This window comes from Emydura macquarii, unplaced genomic scaffold (assembly GCF_026122565.2).
Source record: "Emydura macquarii macquarii isolate MOO-44397 ecotype Brisbane River unplaced genomic scaffold, CSIRO-AGI_Emac_v2 contig_691, whole genome shotgun sequence".
Lineage (NCBI taxonomy): Eukaryota > Metazoa > Chordata > Testudines > Chelidae > Emydura > Emydura macquarii.
In genome coordinates this window covers 1,523,997-1,542,500 of record NW_027130828.1, presented here as the reverse complement: position 1 = coordinate 1,542,500, position 18,504 = coordinate 1,523,997, and the positions used below count along the sequence as shown (strand labels likewise).

General features: G+C 46.6%; 1 protein-coding gene across 3 annotated transcripts in view; it reads left to right on the top strand.

Moving 5' to 3' along the window:
• PBX3 (PBX homeobox 3) overlaps positions 1–1,745 on the top strand; it is a 151,681-nt gene extending 149,936 nt beyond the window's left edge. For all 3 annotated transcript variants that reach the window (XM_067541674.1, XM_067541673.1, XM_067541675.1), the window contains one exon: positions 192–1,745. Coding sequence is in view for 2 of the 3 variants with exons in the window: in XM_067541673.1 (XP_067397774.1) it covers positions 192–284 (93 nt within the window). In the remaining variant the exon portion in view is untranslated. The remainder of the gene's footprint in view (positions 1–191) is intronic.
• The last annotated feature ends 16,759 nt before the right edge of the window (positions 1,746–18,504 follow it).

Here is an 18,504-nt window from a genome sequence, read left to right as displayed (position 1 = left end):
TACTCTAGAGGGTGCATTCTTTGACATCTCTTGTCATGTCAGTTTTTGTTTCTTTGTTTTCCCAAATCCTGCAGCCAAAGGAAGTTTAAGAAACAGGCCTTCTTAATGCATCTTTGCCAGACTATTCTTCTCTGTGGTATGATGAATTAAGAGACATAATTCTATCAATTGCATTGTTTTTCCCATTTCAGGCTAATGGAGGCTGGCAGGACGCAACTACTCCATCTTCTGTGACTTCCCCTACAGAAGGGCCGGGAAGCGTGCACTCTGATACCTCTAACTAATCTCCTAGCCACACTTTTTCCCTGCGCTGAGATGCCTTGATTAGCGCATTCAGAGAAATAGGAGAAAAATAAAGGATTTTTTTTTGTAGCCAACCACCTACAGCTTTACTGTAAAACCTTGTCTTCTTAGAAAACTTGGTAAATCTGTTTTTTAAAGGTATCATAATCATTTGTATTTATACTTAAAACACACAATGTTAAAAAGCACTTTATCCAATTAGGCCAAGATTTAGCATTGTTTATAGCCCTGTTACTATTTTATCATAATTTATTATCAGCAGTTTTAACAATGATGGTCTAACAGTTGCCAATTACTTGGCCTTAAGGGTAAAAGTACAGGATAAGCTTAACCTCAATAGCAAGAGCAGACACAAAGAAACACCTCACCTAAATTTAACTTCTTGCATATTTCTATGGAAAGCCTAAGTGGATTGCAAACTTCGATTGTGTTTAATCTTTTCATATCTCTTATAGAGTTGGAATAAAAGGAGCTGTTCAGTTATTTCGGTTAACAATGATTGTGTTTAAGAATCCTTATTCGTCACATTTTTGTTGTGATCTATTGTTTTATAAATTAGATTGGAAACTGAGAGCACCTTTTCGTGCTAAAAATACAAGGACCTAGCACATTCTCTCTGTATTTCAATAATGGACATAGATTGTTCTAAGAGATGAAGATACTTGCTGCTTATTTTTGTGGAAGCCAAGATCTGGGGTTTTACAGTACGAGCTAGGTGCTGCACACAGATTTACCAAGATTTGCTACGTCCTCTTGGTAACAACAACAACAGAAACAAGGAAGGCACCATTATATGGAGTGTTGTATATAGTGTAGCAAAAGAGTATTTATACATCTCACCAATCAAAACACAGCTTTATTACCTCATGCGAACTCATACAAACCAATAGAATTTCAACATGTTCTGTAGCTTAGAGTGCTCACTTACTACCTCTGAACAATACTCACGCTGTAGTTTGTCTCTTTCTTATCTTTTTGCATCTTGTAATTAACCCTTTGTTTCCCTTCATGAAATGTAATGTACATTGTAATCTTTTAAAAAAATCAGGGTTGCATTTGCAACTTTTAAAAAAGCTAAAGTGGAAACATGGGGTCTTAGTTTAACACAAAACAGTAAAACTGTTGTAAATACTGAGAAACATTTTGAATGTTCTTCATCTTGTTACTAATCCACGCAAAAAACAACAACTAATTGTAATGCATACAGATTTCAGTATTCAGTACTGTATATTTCGCCCTGTATAACAGGGGGCCCTTTCTTTCTCTCTTTTGTATTGTATGCGATTCTGAAACTGATTGAGTCATGAAAATAATTTGTGGCAGTGATTCTAATGTATTAAAACGTTTCGTGTTACTTTCTAACTGGATTACACCCTGGATTGAAAAGTCTTCCTCGTGGTAGTTATATGTAGTTTCAAACATGAATAAACTTTTTGCTTTCATGATCAAATGTTGATGTAATTTCTTCCCGCTCAGTTTGAGTCAGCCATCAAAGATAAAGTCAGATACAGGATGTATGGAGCAGTTGCCATAAAGCAGGAGTTAAACATTTCTTAAATACAAATAGCTAGTTGTGTACTCTTGCCTGAAGGATATTTGAAATTCTAGGTATAGTGCATCCTGATAGATAACCACATCTTTTTAGTCAAAGATTTCATAACCATAAACTTATCATTTCATCTGTAGGCTTTATTTCTACACTGCTGTATTCTGGAGCAGGCAGTTCAAATCGAGGGTAATGAAAGAGTAAATCTTTTAGACTAAATTTAAATAGCAATGTCTTATTTACTCTCAATTATGGTCTTTATTTAACATTAATTTTTAAAATATAACCTCTGCTAACAACTGCAATTTGATTAGAAAAATATTTTTCTTTATTATACAGACTTAAAATTAGCAGTTTTGTTTTTCTATATATATAGTCTTTCCAAAAATGTTGTTACTAAAGTAAAGGTCAATACCAGGTAATAGTGTATTTACTGTATTCAAAGGAAATTGAGTCACAGGAAATCAAATTAAGGTTAACCACTTGCAGCAAATGGCCTCTGATAAATAGAGCTACCTTATTATTTCAGTGAGTGTATCTAGGCCAAGAAGATATAAGAGCACTGCTCTTCACTCCGAGTTGTTGCAGTGCAGACGCAAACGCTAGAAAACAATTGACTATCACATTTACTTTTCAGTCAGCTGCTTGTGGCCATAGGTGTTGATTTGGCAGCTAAATGATTATTTGCATGATTCAATTAGCTTGTGGGTCAGCTTTTCTTATCAACAATCTCTGTGCTGAGTTATTTTGTGACATATCTTTGTTTCCCCCTAAAATACAGTGAACACAGTTCATCTTCCTCCATGTTCCAGACACATGCGTGCAAACACAACTTCTGTGTTTACTTATCACACATGCACAATTACCGGTGCACTCTTCCTCAGTTTTAGAAATCAGCTATGCTTCTTTGGCCAGAGATGGCTGTGTTACATAAATAAATAAATACCATCCTCTGCAAACATTCATCATTACCAATTAATCAGAGCTGGAGCAAGGGGGACTGTAGACCCCAGAAGACTTCCTGTGTGCCAAGGAAATAGAACAAAATAATATACATGTGCTAATGGAGTTCTCAGACTCTACATTTCAAATACTAGTTCCACTGAGTTATAGTGTGAACACGTGAGTGTGTAAAGTGTGTCTTTGGAGACCAGGCAGCATAACGAACATACAGCCGTCCCTCATCTTCTTCACATCGTCGCTGGCCACAGGCAAAAACCTGTCATATACTGATGAGGTTCACAGGAAGGCCATCAACAACCTTGGGGCCACACTTGCATGCCCTGTGCCCATCAGGCATCATTAGAGTGCTTCTTTACACCGTTAAGGGTGGGGGCCTCTGAATTACATGTGCAATTTGGCCTTCCCTTGTATTGGAGAAGAGTCCTGTGGTTACATGGCAAATAACAAAAAGGGTATCCTTGAGGCTTGCTCACACATCAGAAAGGGTTTCTAAAAGGACCAGTATTAAAATAAGGCCGAGAGATGGGGTGGTGGTCTCCCCAGTAGCTATGTTCTGAAGGGGTTGGGCTCAACCTGACTGGGTAGTAATAACTTATGTAAGAATTCAGTGGACGCTTGTCAGTCTTGTAGATGGAGCTGAGTTTTCTGATCAGCAGTGAGGCTCCTGTCTGGTGCTCTGGGCCGTGTGCTCTTTGAATGTCTCATACTAAGGGGCAAAGGGCTTTCTTTTCCACCCAGGAGTGGTGCTCTGTAGTAGTTACAACAGCCATTGTCCGGATTCTGACCTGCCCACAGTAATGATAGTTACTATGACCAAAGTGGCTTTGAAGTGTTGGGTTAGCGTGTGGTGGGTGTCACTGGGAATGCCCGTGAGCACGTCCCGCTTGAGAGCCCCTTTACACTAGGGCGCCTTTTCAGTGCCATGGCAGCGCAAAGAGAATCAGGCGATGGAGACCAACATACCCAAACCCTAGTATTGTTCCTCCTGGTTTTGATCATTTTGTGGCTAATTTGCTTTGTACGGGAAGGGGGGGGAGGGGGCGAAGAAGGGGGTGTCTCGGAGCTAGAGTAGTCAGCCCCGCAGGGTGGGGTTTATGTAACTTAACACGACTAATAAACCTCCTAGTTCTGATAAAGTGCGTTCCAAAAGGCGGGCACTATCATTAACTCCAGTTTGCTAATTGGGACACGGACATGTCACTTCGCGGCTGCGTGTCTCAAAGGGCACTCAGCAGTCATGGGGGCAGAGCCTAGCCTAGCCCCTCCGTATCCCTGCTGCTAGTCCTGGGCTTAGCCACGCTAGGCCACACGGCCCGAACTGCTGAATCACATTGGACAGCCCAGCCTGCATTCATACCCTGTGGAGGAAGAGCGGGAGCTCGGATTGTAAGCAGAGGAGGTCCCTGAAGGTTGATGCTGGTTCCTTAGGTAACGTACAGGAGGAGGAAGAGAGCGTGGCAAGGTTAAGAGGTGCTTCGGAGTCTGAGTGTCTTCGAAGAGGATTTGTGAAGAGGCCGCAGCAGCCAGTGCGAAATGTTTGACCCGAGGTTTACATGGTGCTCTTGCGGGCGGCTTAGCGCTTGGAGAGAGAACTCAAGTGTTTCTCCCAGTGTTTACGACTTGCAGAGTGCCTTGAGTCACAGTTGCAGACTTTTCACATGCAGAGGAAGGAAAACACAACAGCGGCATTTTTGTGCCAAAATCAAAGCAGCAAATGATTTTCTTTTCTGGTATTCAGACCTCAAACTGTCGGTCCAGAGCTCACCGTGTCTCTGGCCTCAGATGCAGTGAGGGATGCTCTGTCCAGGAAGGGCAGAGGCAGGGAAACTTGAGCATTAGACCGCTGGAGACTAAAAGCCATGCAGCTCCAGTGACAGCAGGGCTGAATTACACAGCATTACCCTCTATCGATGTCAGATGTACGATGCTGGTGCCAATATCTATGCCAGCATGATACCAATAACTCCAAGTAACAGCAAATGTTTGCAGGTGTGTTAATGAAAACACATCGTTTTAAAGAATGGAGTTCTTCAAAGATTGGCAAATTTTATTTTATTTCATTAGCTTTCATGTCACTGCCGTATGGACTGTGAAGAAACGTGGCCCATTAGATCAGACAGACTAAGATAGCAGCGTGACACAGAAAGCCCTGATACAATTGTTAAGGATAAGCCCCGGGAGTGATTTATTGCTTGCATTGTATTAGCCACAGCGGAGTTATGATATGCTTCCCATTCCTGTATCATATTAGTATTTTATTAGTCTAATAATAGATTCTATTACCGTATCGTATTAGAATTCCCATCCAGTGAGCCTGCCCTAGGGTCTGTGCACTGCCGCTGGCATCCGGGGAAGAGGCTGGGGGGTGGATGGCAGTGCTGGTGAATGAGGTTTCCTGTGCTGTTTACTTGGGAAAAATGGGTGCGGCACCCTTCGCTGTGGAAGGCACTGAGCAGCCTATGCTGAAGGTTTGTGTTCCACAGCCGGGAGGCTTGGCAGATCTCTGTAACGGAGCCGTGCTCCTGTCCCCGTGCTAAGCATGTGACACGCTACAAAGGGAAAGATGAAGCTGGTTTTTAAAATTACTGGAATAGTCAGGCCGCAGCTACTGCTCAGGGGCCACCGTCCGTCTCAGTGCCATGCACTGCAACGGCGCGTGTTAGACCAGAAGGCGTAGGCCAGCGGGCGGCTCCTGTCCAGCATGCGCTGGAGGCAGGCCAGCCGGAGGCGCTCGCAGACAGCAGGCCAATAGGGAGTTCTTGGAATTAGGTGACAAGTGAAGGTGCCGCAGCGCACACCTACAATGGGGCAGGAGAGTTGCCTGAAGCGGCTCCTAGTGCATGCCTGCAATGGGCGCCAGTACAGCCACAGGGACGGCTCGCCCCATACTGCCGTAGGGAGGCTGTCATTGCCCAGCCTCACTAAGCAGGGAAATCTTTGGTCTCGCTCTTCAGAGAGCCAAGCCCTGCAGGCGATGGTGAGCTATTTGCAGGAACAAATTGGGATGCCAGGCTTGGCTGTGGCTGGTGAATAGTATCGCAGATGTGCCGCCTCGTACGCGCTCTGAACCTTACCGCCAGACACCCATTCCTGGGACGAACGCTTACCGTCCGCCCCACCTCATCACAGCACAGCTGGTGCCCGTTTCTTGTACGCCTACAGGAAGCTCCGAGTCAGCTTCCCCCGCCCTGGCCTACATGCACTTTGTCCTTGGTGCTGTGAGTGACAGCGGGGGTGCAGGTGGGGAGCCCCAAAAGTGAGGGAAGACTTCCAAGGTGCCGAGGGCTGAGCTTCACGTCTGGCCCGGGCCATGCTTTGGCTTCCCCAGTCAAGGCCCTGAGCACTGAGCCAGGCAGGCAGGCTGGAGAGCCTGTGGCAGCTGCATTTCCACGTTGCTAAAGCGAGGGTGTTCCTTCGCATGGTGAATTAATGAGCGACACAGCACAACAGCCAGCAGGGCATTTAGTGTTACCGGAAATTCAACTTTATGCTTTTGCCACGTTTTCTGGTTTGATTTTTCCTACTGGTCACGAGTGACTCCGTGCAGATGCGAGGCGGGGGCGTGGGGAAGCCAGACGGACTGCCAGCTGGTGAGAGAAGAGTTAGGGCTCCTAGCACTGAGAAAGGGCGCGGGCGGGGGGCGGCGGGGGGTGTTATTTGAGATTGTGGGACAAGCACATCAGCGGAATGTTGCTGCTCCTTGAAAGGTGCAAATGCCACAGAGGTTCCTACGGCACTTGGTGAGTGTTGGTGGGTTATAGACGGCAGGGGAAAGCCCACACCGCAGTTGATGAAGTGGGTTTCTGCCCATGAAAGCTTATACCCAAATACATTTGTTAGTCTTTAAGGTGCCGCTGGACTCTTGCTGTTTTGCTAAAAACAGACTAACCCGGCTACCCCGTCTGGAACTCATGGCGTTTTCGATAAACAAAAAGCCACTGGAACGCTATATGTGTAAATATAATGCCATGGGGTACAAGAGCAGCCGAAGAGAGGTGAGCATTCAGTTTGTGTTCATACCAGAGGCCGGTGCTAGTCACCGCTGGGAGTGTACTGCAGCGCTGGTCAGTGCCAGCCCAGCTCTGTCTCTTAACTGTCTTGGCAGGACTGCTGTGGGGGCTATCACAACACGTCCCACACAGGGGACCAGGGACTCCTTCTGAGCATTGGTTTTTGCTGTGCCTCCTCTAGAGACAGCCGCTTTGTTGGGAGGATGAGCTGGGAGTGGCTAGAAGATGTCTGATGTTGGAGGGCATTTCTCTGTGCCTGCGTGCAGCGCAGTATTCAGTCATTTGAATGCTAACTGGTTGAGAGAAGGAGCTGGTTGAAGATCTTGAAAGGACGGTTGCACTGCACTAACTTGAAAGGAACAGGGCAAATTCTGGCCTCTGTGATTTTTAGTTCAAAGGCCTCTGAGGAGAGGGTTCAATCCTTAGCGTACGAGCACCGCGTCACCTAATACCTTTCAGGTCAGGGGGGTCAGATGTTCAGCCTGCTCAATGCACCTTTCTGGCCCCCAAGACAGAAACTTGGGTTTTCAGCTCGGGCAGCTAGCAGAAACGGACTCTGCCTTTGGCTGTGACGAAGTCTGCAGCCGCACGTTCCCTGACAGCTTGACACAACGGTTTCAAGAGCTGTCTGCGATGCCCACGTTTTTCTCAGTGGGCCGTGAGAGACAAAGGCCTGGTCTACACGTAGATCGACCTAGCTCGGTCGATCTCAGGGCTGTGAAAAATGTTGCCCCCGAGCACCATCGTTAGGTTGACCTAATCCCTGGGGCAGACAGAGCTTGAAGGATTCTTCTGTCGACCGAGCTGCTGCCTCCCAGAGATGCTGATCAACAACATGGATGGAAAAGCACCTTCAGATGCCTCTACATAGTTCTGCCACTGTAGCATGGACAGCCCCTCGTGCTGGCAGATGGGCATACAGTTCTATGCAAAATGAGCAATCACACCGTGATCCTACGCGTGTCCTGCCTCATTTCTCCCCAGTGATGCAGACTTCAACAGTCACTTTATTATTCAGTAGTTTAGTTTCATCTAGGCACTGTGGCAGCTGAGTAATCACTCGTTGGCAATACTCCTGGATTAAAGAGATAGGCCAGGAGGGGTGTGTGGCCTAGCCCCAGGTATAAATTTAGAGGCCTCCTGTTCTCTTTCAGCAGAGACAGCCCGTGAGAGAAAACACAGTGAGCGAGCGAGCTGCCAAGGGGAGAAGACATGGATTCTAACATTGAGAAAGGCGCCAAGTCCCCAAGAAAAGTAACTGACAGGACAAAGAAAACCCAATACACTGACCAAGCATGCCCTCAATTAACTGGCTAGCCTCCACCCTACTGGTGGTCTTCTGCCTGCATTTTTATTCTTGAGGCTTTTTTATATAGCCTGAATGCAACACATACGATGACCTGCCTTGGGGACCAGGGGCGTATGTGTATGCCGTGCAAGCAACTTCTGGCCCTCAGAGACTGGCTGTGGGGGCCAGAGTGGCTGAACCGGACGAGCAAAGGGAGACAGAGGTGTATAGAGGAGACTTTCAGGGACACAGCAGAGCAGTCCCACTTCCTCTCTGACAGCACCTGTGCTTTTAAGGAAGATGAACATTTCAGGGTGGAAGAGCATGGCAATGGAGAGGAGGGAAACGACCCATAGTTGGGACCCACCTAGCAGATGAGGGCATGGTGTCCTCTCACACTGAGAAGTGCAAAGTAATGGACATTGGAAAATCTAATCCCAACTGTACATATACAATGATGAGTTCTAGCATCCGCGAAGAGGTCTTGGCGTCACCATGTAAAGTTCTCTGAAAACTTCTGCTAAATGCACAACAATGATAAAAAAGGCTATCATTTTGTTAGGAACTACTAGGAAACGGATAGAAAATATCATATTGCCACTATAGAAATCCCTGGTGCGTCTCCACACGTTGAATATTGTGTCCCATCCTTGTCGTCCCAGCTCAAAAGGGCTATACTGGAACTGGAAAAAGTTCAGAAAAGGACAATGAAGATGATCAAGGAGATGGAACTTCCATACAAGGAGAGACTAAAAAGATTAGGGCCATTCAGCTAAGAAAAGAAACACTTCAGTGAGGATCTGCAAAAGGTCTATAAGATCATGAATGGTGCAGAAAAAGTGACTGGAGACGTTATTTACCCTTCCAGACAATTCAAAAGCCTGGGATCACCTGATGAAATTAATAGGCGGCAGATTTAATACAACAAGAGGAAGTACTTTTTCACACAATGCACACTTAACCTGTGGGAACTCTTAGCCATGGGCTTTTGTGATGGCCAGAAGTAAAGCTGGGTTAAATAAAGAACTGGATAAGTTCATGGAGGCTAGGGCCATCAATGGCTAATAGCCAAGCTGGTCAGGAACAAAACCCCATGCATGGGCAATCTTAAACCTCTGACTACCAGAAGTTGGGAGTGGAAGACAGGCGTGGATCACTCCATAATTGCCCTGGTCTGTATACTCCCCTGAAGCTCTGCTATGGGCTGTTGTCAGAGACAAGAGCTACGTTACTAGGTCAGACCATGGGCCACCTTGCCCATTCTCCTATGTTCTTATCAGGACTGGCATTTAGCCTGCAGCTCTTCCGCAGTTATGGATAGGAGAGCCCGTACGTGTTGAAGGCAGTATATGGCCCTGTCTTTGCAGTCGTGCACCACGATTTTAAGCAAATGATCCTCGCTACAGCTTAGAGTATTTCTGGCTGTAAAACTTGTAGATGAGACATTTATTAGACAGACTTCAATAAAGGACCTTGACAAACTGGAGAATTTAATTCCATCCTGTTGCTTTCAGACAGAATTCAAAAGACAAGTGCAAAGTACCACACTTAGGAAAAAAATCAAATACACGACCACAGCATGCAGAATAACTGGCTAGGTAGTAGTACCACTGAAAAGGATCTAGGGGTTATCATGGATCACAATCAAATATAAGTAACAATGTGACGAGGTCGCTCAAAAGGCTGATATCATTCTGGGGTGTAAGTCAGACATGGAGGTTATTGTCCTGAGCTACTTGCACTGGTGAGGCCTCAGATGCAGTGCTGTGTCCTGTTCTGGGCGCCCCACATTAGGAAAGATGAGGACAAATTGGAGAGCGTCCAGAGGAGAGCAAAAGAAATAATAGGTCAGGTTTTTCTAAACCTTTTATGAGCCAGGGTTAAAAAAACTGGACAGGTTTAGTCTTGAGAAAAGAAGACTGAGGGGAGCTCTGGTAAGTCTTCCAATACGTTAAATGCTGTTAAGTGCTGAGGGGAGATCTGGTAAGTCTTCCAGTATGTTACATGCTGTTCAAAGAGGCCCGTGGTCAATTGTTATCCACGTACAATGAAGGTAGGACACGAAGTAATGGGAAGCAAGGGAGATGTAGGTCAGATATTAGGAGAAAATGTTCTAAATCTAAGGGTAGTTAGAATCTGGACCAGGCTTCCAAGGGATGTTGTAGAAGCCTTGTCACTGGCGGTTTGGATGAACAGGCCAGACAATCCTGCCAGGTGTGGCCTAGGTTTACTTGTCCTGCCTCAGCTCAGCAGGCTGGACTTGAGGCTCCTCCAGCCCCACGTTCCAGGGCTCTCTGATTATCAGCAATTCGTCTTAGCACCAGTCTGTCCCGCCCCATCCCTAGAAAATTCTACTTCTGCAACAGATATCAAAGAGAAACTTTTCTTCAGAGTTTCCCTCACATTCTTCTTTCATTTGTTGCTAAATCCCCAGTTTCATTTGTGAGCAGGTTCTGAAGCAAATGCCATTTGTAGCCTCGTTCTTGCCTCCAGCACCAGCAGCAGGGAAAAAAAAGTTCAAGCACATCAGAGTGCTACTAGGTGATAAATCCCAAAATCTGTATCAAAGTCTATTTGATCATCTCCCTGTCACTGATCTAATAAAAAGGATTAATTTATTTGAGACTGCCAAAACCCTCATGCGGCAACAAATTTAAGAGTTCTCTTTACGCAGGCTAATTAAAATCAATTAATTTCAGTCAAATCTGTGGCTACCAATCTGTATGTAAATATACATACACACATGTATATGTGAACATACATCTCTCTCTCTCACACACGCACGCACGCACGCATGCACGCACACACACACAAACTATGCAAATGAACCCCTTTCACTTGAATCATCACCTTAAAGCAGCTTGAAGAAGATACTGGAGAAGACACTTGCACGTGTGTCCAGGAGTTCTGGATGAAATGACCTTACACAGCCAGTCTTTTCCGGCTCTAATTTCTACCGTTAGCTACATTACACTTTTACTGATAAGCAGTTTCTTCTACGTGTCTTTTTTTTAATTGCTCCATCTCTGGTCACCAGTAAAATCTTGCTTTCCCTTTGCAGGCGAATAAATGTTATCACGGTGTTGGCGGCATTCTGTCAGAACAGGAAATAACTAGGAAATACTCTGCGAGATGCCTGTGTAAGTAATTCACATTAGCAAGGCGCGCAGAGCTTCGAACGTTGACGACCGTATCTTCCACAATTCCACAGAACAGAGTGGTAAGACCTGCCCGGACTTCCCAGCACGAAGGATGTCTTGAGGAGACGCACTGGAGAGGGCTGTGGTGTGGGTGCACTGTAGCGTGGAAGGGGCGAACAGGTAAAAGCCTGCAGCACTTGGAAGGTAGCAGAGCCCTGCCCTCTGCATCGCGAGCTACCAGTGAGGTTTTCCTCTTGATCGAATGCTTGCACCTCGACCTCCTTGCTCAAGGGAGTCCGTCGGACCTAGGTCTTGCCCAGAGATGGGGCAGCTTTGCCGCTCACGTAGTCAGAGTTCGCCATCTCTCCACAAGAGCAACTCTGACCTTTCTAAGTGCACGGCCACGCCCTTACCCAGCATGCCAGCCCCAGGCTGCCAGCATTTACGGAAGGGGCTTCTGCCGACACGACTCCTCAGGGTAAACTACCCCCAAAGCCCTGGATGTCGCCCTCCTTCCTGCCTGGGCAGGGTGTTGCGTGGGAGAGCAAGTCTCCAGCCTCCTCAAACGCTGGGTGGGCCTGGGCAGGAAGACACCCGTGGGGAGAGAGGCGGGCTGCACGCCTGCAGGCGGTGAGTGAGCTTAGCTCTGTCTGCACGAGGGCGCTGGGGTGAGGCACAGCCGCACGGGGCCTTGCCCCTGTGCTCCTAGAGCGGCTGGTAGAGGATGACAGCGGGACGTGCCCCTGGTAACAACTGCCAGGCTGCACCCAGAGCAGGTGGCTCAGCTTCCTCCACAGCAAAGGTCGAGACTTTTACACACGTGCAGCCGGCTTCTGCATCACTAGTTTGTGGCGTCATCTCTGTGGCCTCTCGTGAACGGCTTATCAGACCAGCCAGGCTCGTCCGGCCACTCCAGGCAGTTTCCGAAGGGCATTTACAAAGAGTTGCCATTTATCGGCAATAAAATGATTATGGTCTTAGCAGAGCGGGGCGGCTGCCGTCTCCTCCAGTCAGAGACGGAGCAGCACATTCAACATACACTGCAATGTCTGCCGTGCAGGTGGTGCTCAGGGCCCATGGCCCCACCTCCTTTTCCACTCCTTTAGTCTGGCTGTAGCTTGCCTAGAAAGGTTTGGGCCCTGATTTTCCACACCCTCGCTCCTTGTATTGTGATTTACCGTCAATGCAAAGAGCGTGTCTGTCGCTACTGAGCCAGCATGGCAGGGCTTGATTCAGCACGGCGCTGTGCACAGGTGTCAGTGGCCATGTAAGCTTCAAGCAGGACCTGTGGTGGGACAGATCTGGGAAGGGCAGGGGGCTGTAAAAGGAGCAGAGGAGAACCCTGCTGTCCTTGGCATTCTGAGCACCCAGGCATCAGCTCCATGTATCCCAGCCCACCGCTGGCCCACAGTGCTGGCTCACTCTCCATCTGGCCCCTCCACAGTATATAGGAGACTTCCAGCTGCTGCAAAGCAGTAGTTGATACTGCTAAATGCACAAGGTCTGATGGGATTCAGGGGCCGTGCCACAGGCACAGGGTAGTAGCAGTGTCTTTGAGCATGGGCCCCCAGTCCTTCCTCCCACTGGAGCCCACGGCTTTGGGAGCTGCAGCTGCTCTACCAAGGAGGTTTTAGGGGGGGCGGAGAGGGGCATCCCGTGCGCATGGCAAAAGTGAGAGTCAGGAAAGAAATCCCAAAGAACAGACATGCTGATTTTTGCCTGAAGTGAAAGGGGTGGCAGCTTTCCAGGACAGAGATGGTGCAGGAGAGGGAGCGGGAGATAAAAGCGTGGTCGGACACCCCCTTCTTCGGGGCAGGGACATCCTGTCTAGAAAGAGTTGAGTATCCTGCCTGCTCGCTGGCTGGTCTGGATTAGCTATCTGCTCTACACCTGTTCTCCATTTAGCGCACACAGCCCGTTCAGCGTGGAGCCCGACAAAAGCAGCTGCCAAATTGAGTATGACCTTTTCCCGAGGAAGATCACAGATCTAAAAATGGAATATACCTACATTCCTTGGCTCAGGGCCACCAGGAATGTCAAAAACCCCTGTGTTGAGGAGTCCACAACGTGAAAAGACTCCCACAAGGAAAGGCTTTCTTTGTTCAGTGGGCATGATGCCAAGTTAGAAGGTTGCTGAACATCGAGATGAGAACACAAACGCACATCAGAGCAGATAAGAGCCCAGCATGTGGGCCTGCTGTGCTTTGCCAGTGGTGTCAGTGAGAGAATTGCTGCTTCCCCCTCTCCCATTACTTATCTGAGAACCCAAATTAGGCTTCAGGAAAATGAAAAGGGGCTGTTTTTCATGATATGAGATCACCTATTAATGCTATCTATTAGAAGAATACAAGGCTGCATTTTTTTTCTGGTAAAATTCAGCATAAAGAGCACGCATCATTAAATATGGAAATCCAGAATTTTATTAGCAATCTGCTAGATCTGAACTGACGCCAATTAAACAAAAAAGATATAATTTATAAAAAGGCAGAGTTCAAGTTGTATTAAATATGAAATGCAATTTTCTGCTGGTTTTGATTTATTACTGGTGGTACATTGTTCAAAGAAGCATGTTATATTTCAATAGAGAAATATTGTTTATTCATTAATATTTTAAAACTTGCTTATTGCAGTATATGACTCTACTGCAGAATGAAACTTATGATTTAAAACATGAATTAATAAACACATTGGAAAGTGTTAGACAATATCATAACCTCTCATTTTTCACTTTACTCGCAGCATATTACATTTTTATAATGCTGCAAGTACGATTGTCCAAGCAAAGGTGCGGCTGCTGAATTGCTAATTTCAGGTAAAGATGCGAGAAGAGCAGTAGCATATGTTGGGATCTGTCACTATGTCGGCCCCATATGGGCCTGGTACATTTGTTGTTACGTTACTCACAAATCTTCCGCTTAGTACCACATCCCGCTAGTACGTTTAAAATATACTTACTGTACTTCCCCTTTCCAAAGTCTTGGGTGACAAGTATGCCGTCTATTTCGTGTGTGTGTGTGTGTGTGTGTGTGTGTGTGTAAATATGTGGCTGGATGTATGGAATGTCCCTTAATATTAGGAAGCAGTTTATAACGGCCGACGTTCTAAGTGATGCTAAAAGTATTGCATACAAAAAGTGATAGAGCAGTAATGATCTCAGAAGTCTCGGGTTATCTTGGTTATTACCCACTCCTACAACTTGAATCAACACTATTAAGAGGGCCAGCCTCAATACCTACATACCTCTGAACTCATTAGGCTTGAGCACTCTATATAGACCAACCTATCAGCTGCTTGATTTAAACTAACCTTTTTGTATCTTAAAATCTCTCCTTCTGCAGCCTCGATGTATTACCATAACAATAACCAGTATTTCAATTTTAAGAACTCATTTCTTCTCAAATAGAAAGTGCCAATCAATTTAAAGAGCCGAAGATGTGCTCAGGAGACGCAGCTGGGGGTATTTGCTCTGAGTGTTTCGCCCTCGTGCTTTGCTCCTGGTTTCCACTGGGAAACATTCTGCAGCGTTGCAGTGATTTTTTCCCCTTGGTCATTGTGATACGGCATGTGACGAGCTCCAGGTGGAGGGGATTTACCTCGTAACCTTTAATCGCAAGGATGTGAGAAGGAAATAACTGAACTGGCTGGAAAGCTGACATTTGGAAAGCTTCCGCAAGGGCAGGCAGAGAAATGCCAATAATTGTGTAGTACTAATGGCAAATCAGACACTCTCTGCAATCTCTTCTTAGATACTGCCCCTTTGGAACTGGCCGTGTGGGGTATATGCTCTGCCTGTGTAATGTATGAGAGACACAGAGAGCATAGCCTGAGTGTGGAGAGTGTAACGGCCCTATCTAACACCCATCAAAGTCAATCTTACCATTCTAAATCATCATTTTCCCATTGATTTGAACGGAGCCGGATCGGGGTCTAGGAGCATCATTGTGCTGCCTTATGCTCCAGCTTTTCCCTTATTGACCCACTCTAGCCACGTAATCAGTGTGTCAGTTCAGGAACTCAAGAAGCTACTGGCGGGCCTTGGAGAGGCCTGGTGAAGAGCTATGCTTCTGCTGGTTCAGCTCCTGGCTGAGAGCACTGGTTTGATTGATTGTGCGCTAGTGGAGAGCGGCTATTTATATAATGGCAGAACTTACACCCGACAGCGTAATGTAAATCAACTATTCAGTTCTTTGTTGGGCAAAGTGAATTGACCAACCTTATTACTTCAAGTCAGTCAATTAATTAAAGTTCAGTGCTTAATCAAGTTCCAGTGGTCATACACAGGGCCCCATGATTTCTGCCTCCTTTCCAGAGCTTACATTTAAAAACAAATAAAAAACACTCCCCCCCACCCTCAAAAAGGTAAGTGTTAACCAGCCCCATCACTCACGTGAGCACTAAGACTCAGAATCCCATTCCAAGGCTGTTACTCCCGTTGCAAGTTCCCCAAGAGTCCAGCCGGGTGATCACTAAATGGATGACTTTGCCCTTCCAGGTAAAGCATTCCTTGGCTCTTCTATCTGGGTATAAACAGGTAACAGTCCTTCACTTACTCAGCAAAAACTATTGTGCCAGGATTTCCTTTAGCTCACCAGAAATGTCCATTAAAGATCCGTTCCTCTGCTAAAGAGCAGGTCTAGTAAAGCAATGACAATCAGACCCCCTCAGGATCACTGAGGATCTTAACCCATGCAGTTCATGCGGCCACCTTTCGGCCAGGAATGTTCAACATCTAGGGAGGCTCCCACTGTCTCTGTGTCTGGGTTTGCCAGTGTCCCCGGGCTGGCTGTGGCCTGGTGCTGCTGCAAGCGGCTGCACTGTGCCCGGATTTTTTTACTGCATTTCTCAGCTAATCCCACTTGAGAAGACGCCCAACAGAAACACGGAGCCAGGCATCAGTGGCAGGCTGGGGTGACGAAAGGCTTCAGAGGAGCCCCCACAGGGTGCTTTGTCACAACGTTTGTCCCCGAAGGCAGGTTGACTCAAAGTCTCATTTGCACCCTGCCCCAGATCTGCATCAGCAGGCAAAGATCCGAGATAAGAGGAACTTCTTCCAGCAAATGAAAACATGCTGCGAGCCTGGGTGGAGTGGGCTGGGCTGGCGGGAGAAGGAAAGTGAGTATAACGCTCAGGAGAATAGGGCGAGCAGGTGATGGCAGAGACAGACTGCTTCAAGCATAAAAAGAAAACGATACAGCGTTGATATTGGAAGTCCCTTAACAGAGAAATGTCTTTCAAATCTATCTAACCACATGTTTTAGTAACTCTCAAAGAACATGCATAACTTGCGAGCTGATGATACACAGCATATATGGGCAGGATATTCAATTAGATTTCTCTCTTTTTTTCAAGACTGTGGTAGAAAAAGCAATTTCTCTTTTTTGAAGAGTGTAATATCACAGTGCAATGGAAATACATCAAAGGAAAACACAGAGAGCAGTACCTCTACTTTAAATTTTGAAAAACAGTCAGGAAAAATATGTTGTTTACCTGAATTTGTTTTTCATAAGGTCTCCCGGTGGATTAATAAACTAACCTTTCATCTGTGAATACCTGACCGTATATACCATCAATAATGTAAGCGTCACCTCCTGCATTAATACAAAGTTAGGGGGTAGTGGAAAATTGCATAAATCTAAACAAAAGTTCTCTAAAAGAAGATATCCTATAACCAGTGAGACATTGGAGCTCAGGGTGAATTCCCCACTCAGATTTGTCCAGCTGGTAGAAACAAGTGAGTTTTTTGTGTCCCCTCATTGTCTCCTCCTGAAGCCATAGCTCATTGTCCTGTCCAGTTATTAGCTACCTACCCTGCTCCACAACAGCCAGCGAAAGACAAATTATCATGACGCCGAGGGGGCGTTTTAGCTGCAGAGATTCCACAGACCAGGTAATGAAAGGCCGGAGAAGGTGTTTCAGTACAACCTTTTTTTTTTGGCAGCACACCATTCAACTGCAGAATAGACCGTGCTCTGGGGCGGACACTCGTCTTCCCAGGCACACACCCTTGAGACACTGCCAGGTTTTATTATGGAAGTTCAGTGCCAGGAACACAGACTATAGGAGTGGCCCGGGTGGGATCTCTGCTGTGCTTTGACTGGGTGCCACGGCGTGGCCGGCTCTCTGAGGCGGGCGCTCAGGCTCTAGATGGGGCTGGGAGGCCTGGCTTCTATTTCTGATACTCAGCCTGCCTGTGACTGGCTCTGCCAGTGAGAAGGGCCCACACCCACACACTTGTGCCTCCTTCACTATTTAAAAAGCAAATAGTATGCGAACTCTAAGTGAAGTTCTGGAGTCTGGCATTCCCTAATTGACTGATAGGCTGGGATTGTCAGCGCTTAAAGAGATAATTCAATTTCTAAAATCCTGTTAAGGGGTGAAAGATTTGTTGATTGTTGAATTGTTTCCTATGTTATGCAAGTCATTTTGGTCCGGCTCACTTGGAAATCCATTTCCCATTGATGACAAGCTGATGCCGGAGCCTTTGTTTCTGGCATACGGACACCTCCTGGCCACGCATCCCAGTGGCCTCCCCTTGGTACTGACACACGTGGGTCTGTGTGAGTAACATGGGCAGGAATGGGACAAGCAATGAGGGGGAGGAAGCGTCCAACGGCAGAATGCCCAATGGTTAAAGGAGAAATGGCGGAGCAGAGAGAGCCTTGGAGAAAGCATCTCTCCTGGGTTTGATTTTTGAACAATCGATGGGGACATTGCTTTCATTTTGCCAGAATAGCAAGTTCTGTTCTGCCTGAGTTAGTACAAAGATGGCAAAGCCGAGCGGAACCTCCACGCCTTCCTTACGACAGCACGTGGCTAACAGTTCCCGACAATGCTCCTGCATTACTGCCAACGGGGCCCCTGCGCTAACTGCAGTGTGCTTAGTGAAACTCACTCTGCACCCGGAACTAGCCCAGTCCCTGGACAGTCTTCAGGCGCAGGTCTTCGTGGGGTGTGGTTTGTCAGGTTCCATATGTAGTTTTTTCTCTCTATGTAATTGCCAGGCTAATGTAAAAAGGGCGACTTGCATCTCCCGATGAAACGTTTGGCACTGGCTGCCGGGGCTAGATAGACCGAGTGTCTGAGCTAGTCCAGATCAATTTTTATTTTATTTTATTTTATTTTTATTCACGTGTTCAGAAACCTCTTATTGCAAAAACGTCTTTCCTTGGAACTCCTGTTCCTCTCCATCTTTCTTCACCTGCTGGTCTGTGAAAGGGTGTGGCTAGTCTAACACATACCCTACAACACACTGAT